At 39.9% G+C, this 6,000-nt stretch overlaps 1 protein-coding gene across 1 annotated transcript in view; it reads right to left on the bottom strand.

The window, feature by feature from the left end:
* Nucleotides 1-5,433: 5,433 nt before the first annotated feature.
* LOC126456681 (UDP-glycosyltransferase UGT5-like) overlaps nucleotides 5,434-6,000 on the bottom strand; it is a 46,838-nt gene continuing 46,271 nt past the window's right edge. Inside the window, exon 4 of the mRNA XM_050092422.1 lies at nucleotides 5,434-5,719. Within this exon, the coding sequence (XP_049948379.1) occupies nucleotides 5,434-5,719 (286 nt within the window). The remainder of the gene's footprint in view (nucleotides 5,720-6,000) is intronic.

Below are 6,000 nucleotides of genomic sequence, written 5' to 3'. Positions count from 1 at the left end.
ACCACACATACCTAAATTACATGACATACACCACACCACAATATGAAATACTACACAGGGAATAGTCAAAACATTATCACTTTCAGCTTTACCACTTCAATTAATATTTATCCCAGTTTCACACGACACTGCCCCACTCCGTAATTCTACTTTCCTACTATGAACTCTGGAGATATATGCACGTCTTCCTGTGCAATGCAAGCCAAGTGGCGTTGCTGGATAGACGGCCGACTCACCTTGCTTCTCTCTCAGAGTTTGAATCTAGCGTCACACGGAATCATATCACGCAAAGTAATATTAAGAACGTATTCTTCACACACGCGAGTCCTCAACTGATACCATGGACGAGTACTTCTCTTTATCTTTTGTCTCATACACAGTTTGAGACTCACACAGTACTCACCACGTGGAAGTACTCGTCTCTAATTTCAAGTCCTGCACACGCCATTTCTTAAATATTTCAACTTATGGTACACACACTATTTCTTAAATATTTCAACTTATTGTACACACGCTAGTAATTCAACTTACCTTAAGCACGTGGAAGTATTTCAACTTATTGCTACACGTGGTTTCATTGTAACCGTTGGTCACTTCCGAAGATTACTACGACCCCATTAATATTACCTGCTTGACATTTAATTCTCCCCACAAAAGTTCCTGAAATAGAGAAATTATTATTTGAAACTACTCTTAAATATTCCACATGCATACCATGTCTCCACTCTTTTGTCTTTACGGAGCACAACTAAAACAGGTCTTAACAGCACAAGATCCAGCGGCAGAGTGCTGAAACATGGCCGTTCTTCAGGTCATCTCGCACCTCTGTCGAGGTGGGGGAAGACCATGCTACCGTATTGGTCAGCCACATTTCAGGCGCTCAAAGCTCCGGTAAATTTCATCTCTTTGGTTCCACCAAAGGTGGCCAAAGGATCGTCTCAAAGATGATCATATATTCACATTCACTATCTGCGGTTAGCAGACGACCATACATTCATTCATTTCACAGATCTCACCAAACTGGATGTAGGGATTTATTTTGTGGGAGTGCACATGTGATCAATTAAATAAATAAATTGTCATTCTTTCCCACACTGGTATCCGGCTTCGCTGTATTAATTGAAATTGAGTTATTTTACAAAAAAATGTGTTATTCTGACAAGAATAATGAAGTATGTTGTACCTATTTTCAATGTCGGGCGGTACTGTACCCTTTCAACATCACTGTTCCAAAATTCAAGCTTCTCGCTTTTCTCAATACTCGCAAATTAAATGAAAAAGCGAAATAGGTTGGTGTGTCTGTACTGAGGAGGAAGTTTTAAACTTGCCAAGGAAGGAAACAAAGACTTCAGTTTGTATCCTACCTCTGAAAGTCTTAAAACATAGTCTTGAAATACTGAAGAAGAATATTACTAACTTTTTTACAGGTAGCACAAAGTGGAGAGTGAAACTGTTTGTGTGAGTGACATGGTCGGATTCTGTGCAACTCAATGAGCGAAACTAGCGTTGTCATTATTATTAATATTCGATCAACATTCTTAAAACGATATTAAGTCAAACAAATTGTAAAATATTCGTCGCCGTCGTATAGCGTTTTCTTGACGTATATTCTCAAGAGGAAACGCTCTTCTAATGCCATCCTTCCTTCAGAATCAGGGATGCTATTATTGTCCTTGGTTTTTCGGCACTAATGAACCAGTTATACATTTTTGAAACAATCTTAAATACAGCTTTGTTATAAAACAAGTTGCTGTTAATATTTCAAGATTTAACTGCACCTTGTTTTCTCAGCAAGCAGTCTTTTATCTCAGTCCTGGTGTCATATTGGGAAGTGCTATATTTACCTCTTCACTTTATCAGTACGTCTGTACCACTGCCACATTTTTGAAACGATATTGCCGTTGACTAGCAACAGGAGAAGTCGATACGAATAAAAGGGTCATAGATGTTTCAGGAAAGAATTATTTCAAAGTAGTTCTAATTTTTCAACTACCTTTCACATTTCGAAATTGTTATTTTTCTATATGTATAATTTTATAACCCGGATGAGAATAGAGGATATCGATTAGAATTTTATTGTCTATAAATGCATTCATTCTCAACAGGATTATGTTTTTGATATAATGCCGGAATCGAAAGTCTTACTCCGAACGTTACCAAACGGATACTTCAGATTTAAGATTTATAATTTAATCAGGAACCAGCCACAAGTGTGGCTTAAAAAAAGAGTATTTAACTGAAACCATTACTGGTTTCAGACTTATTACATACAAACCCATCTTCAAATGGCTGTTCCACCTTTCCTATCTTTCTGGCGGTTCGTTTGGCTTTCGGTACTCGTGTGATGCACTAAACTAAACAAAATGTCTTCAGCTTAAAATTTTGCCAAGTTACATGAAATTTTTTTTTTTTCATTTTGACCTTCACAGAAACATTCATGAAACGATTTTTAAGTTTATAGAACATGAAACATGGTGGATGATTATATGTGACGAATTATTTTCTCTATTTGCTTATTGCATTATAAAGTTAGCACATATTTGCAGCTAAAATTATAAACCTTAAAATATTAAAAAAGAAAAACTTCCTAATGTTCTGCAAAACTATATTTATTCAGTCACAAATCGGCTTTTGACCTCTCAGGCCATGCTCAGGTGACAAATGTGTGTTTCAAACACTGCTAAAATGGCTCGCCACCTCCGCATTATCAGCAGATGCGCTACCATGCCGTCATCACATCACAGCCGGAGGCGTCGCCGAGAGCAGCGGTCGAGTGACGTCACGGTCGCCGCCCCTGTTCGCGCTGTCAGCAACGCTGCACGTCTATTGTTTCACATGAGAGGCAACTGGACGCCTCCACCAAGCTGTTCCTGATCTACGACTGTTGAGCACCGGAATAAATAAGTTAATTAAACAAATCCACTGCCGTCCTGGCGTCTCATTTCACTCTCCATGGGCGACAAAGGGCAATCTAACGGACGGAATTCTTAAAAATTCTGCAGAAAATCGACTTTGAGATTTTCCGAGCGTCTTTAAATCGATAGTTTATGACCGCCTCTATCGAGGCGCCACCTGGCCCTGTGGTAGAATGCTCAGGTGCACTACACGTGGCCCAGGATAGTTTCGTGGTTGATGCTAATTTTTGAACAATAGAGCATCTTCAACGAGTCCGTCCCGATAGCTGAGTAGTCAGCGCGGCGGAATGCCGCGCCAAGGGGCCCGGGTTTGATTGCCGGCTGGGTCGGCCATTTTTCTCCGTTCAGGGACTGGGTGTTGTGTTGTCCTTGTCCTCGTCTTCGTGTTGTGTTGTCTTCATCATCCTCTCATCCACCGGAAGGGCATCCGGCCAACCCTTAAATTAACCTTGCCACATCAGACGATAACCATGCCGACCCTGCGAAGTTGCGGGACAGAGGCACAAGGAAAGAGAGAGAGAGAGAGATAGAGAGGGTGCATGTTCAACAAGCATTTCCGTGAAGCGTAAAATGTGCAAAACAGAAATTTAAAAAATTTAATATTTGATTTTATTTAAACAATTCTTGCTAACAATCTGTTATAAAAGATTAGTAATTCAGAATTTACATTTTGTGTGCGATATGTAATTAGAAATAAGAAGCTGTGAACTTTTCATAAAAAATGACATTTATAAATGTTATGGATACCTGACGTGATGATTCAATGCAGGAGGCGATCTATAATGTCTCAGCCTAGTCTTGATTTGAAAACCAATTTATTTTCCAAGATCACTTTTATAACGTCATTACTGTATTACTGGTTTCAGCACTATCTATTGCCGTCCTCAGACCCATAAATAGGAAACATGTCGAGGGTACATTCAAAAGATACAGTTGAGCATACACGATAGCTCAATGTTAAAGTTACATACCCATAAAACTGGACAGTGTTAGTTACATCATATAGTGCTTACACCCTGTGTCACATGAGAACTATATAATATGGCATAAAATAATAACTTCATAAAATTCTATTCATTTAGATGGATACAGTCAGGAGTCAACAAATAGTATCGAATACCTTCAATAAGTAAAATTATAAATAAGAACATACCACAAAAAGTCCAGGAATTACAGTGACATGCAAAGTGTACTATAATAAAATATTTACAAACTTTGAGTATAAAAGGCACGAAAAAGACACACATATACCACATTTTGCCGTTTCGTAGTATTATGCCATGTAGGCTGGGACAGAGAACTCGTTAGACTAATGTGCCACTGTGCTGTTGTGTATGTCTTACTAGACTTTTTATATTATTGCAAGCGTGTAACATCAACATATTTTCCTTTTTATAGATCTGAGGATGACAGTACATGTTGCCAAGACTATCAATTCAATGAATGTGTGAACATAGAAATCATGGCAGTTATATTGATTTTGAAAAGAAGACTACAGTACATTTATATATGGATTGATTAGTATATATTTCATGAATTTTACATTTCAATGACGCTGGTATTAGATCGAAATGGAAAATACGAACACGAGAAAAACGTAATGACCAAGACGAGACTCAAACCAGTGACTACCAACTTTGTTTCGTATTTACGATTTATGAGGTTCACGGAAATGCCCGTAGAACATGTACAACAGCTAAAAAAAATTGCACTGGCTGAGAATCGAACTCAGGCGTGCCACTTTGCAAGCGAACAATCTATGACACAGCAATGACCTCCGGCAAGAAAATCGGCCAAGAATTGGAGAATTATGGATGAAGTCGATTTTGAGTAAGTTATTTTAAATTTGTGGCAACTGAAGCCATATTTACACATTGTGAACGAAACGATCCGCACTCGCTACAAAAAGTCATGACCGCTTTAGCGTCAGTTGAAGTCGCATCCTCAGCTGGTGGAGATCCGTTTTAACATGTCATGGCGGAAAGGTAACTATTTTCGAGCCACTCCCCACCATTCTCGTCAAGTTAGAATCAAACAGCACACTAAAAGCGGTAGTCCATAGTAAAAATGAATAGGGCAACAGAATCGTGACACGGGCAGGAAGATGGCAAGGCAGTACTGACCGCTCTGCGATCATTTCAGTGGTTTATTTCATTGAAATAGTCGATTTTCTCGTGAATTTTTGAAAGCTCCATCGATCTTGTTTGGGTTGTGTGATATTTCAGTTCTGTTTTTCAAGTAAAAAAAATATAGAAAACACAAAACCCCGATTGTCATTTGGTTTTCTTGCAAGACTACAGCTTGAATTGCCCACCCAGGAGTGCCTGAGAATTATACAATACCAGACTGCAAGCTAACGCAACGTTAATTTGATGTACACTCCGTCTGGCAGAAAATAAAACACATGTAATGTGTTACAATTTGGATTTTCCTATTCCTTAGGAACCGGGGGCATGGCAAGATTATCGAAGCTCAGATTACGAAACACTACACTGCCCACAGTGCATTTTTTGGTTGATCAGTGTTTCTTCTGCTTCTGCTTTTGTTTGCTGCCTCTGAAGAAGGAAACTACCCGCCGCGTGACGAAGTAGACGACGAAGAGTGTGAGAGCGGCGACCGCCAGAACGAAAGCGACGACATCCAGCAGCAGCAGCTGCCACCAGTGCAGGTCGAGGGCTGCGCTCCGCAGGTGTGGGGCTCCCTTATGGCCGATCACGTACTCGATCCACCACACGGCACGCTCCAGAGAGTCCGACTTGTGCTCGCGGAACACGGCCGACAGTCTCTTCGTATTGTCCATGTACCTGCACAGTGGAAACAAAACGATAAGTTCAGCTGTCCTCTAAAGCAGCGAATGAAATCGTTAATTCCTGTACAACAAAAATACATCTTTTGGCATTTCGTAAGTTACTGGTGTCAGTGTATTCACATCACGCCAGGAAAGTCATTGACGGTGAAAGCAGCAGAGAGTTCTCACTTCTGGGGTGTTTTATGGAGCCAATGATATTCATGACAGCACAGGTGCATGAACTAGTGCTACTGATACCTGCCTTATGATTGTGATTTTGCCCGTATAGAACCGAAG

The sequence above is a fragment of the Schistocerca serialis genome, chromosome 2 (genome assembly GCF_023864345.2).
Source record: "Schistocerca serialis cubense isolate TAMUIC-IGC-003099 chromosome 2, iqSchSeri2.2, whole genome shotgun sequence".
Taxonomy (NCBI): domain Eukaryota; kingdom Metazoa; phylum Arthropoda; class Insecta; order Orthoptera; family Acrididae; genus Schistocerca; species Schistocerca serialis.
Note: the sequence above shows the minus strand (reverse complement) of the source record. Positions and strands in the feature narration are given on the sequence as shown.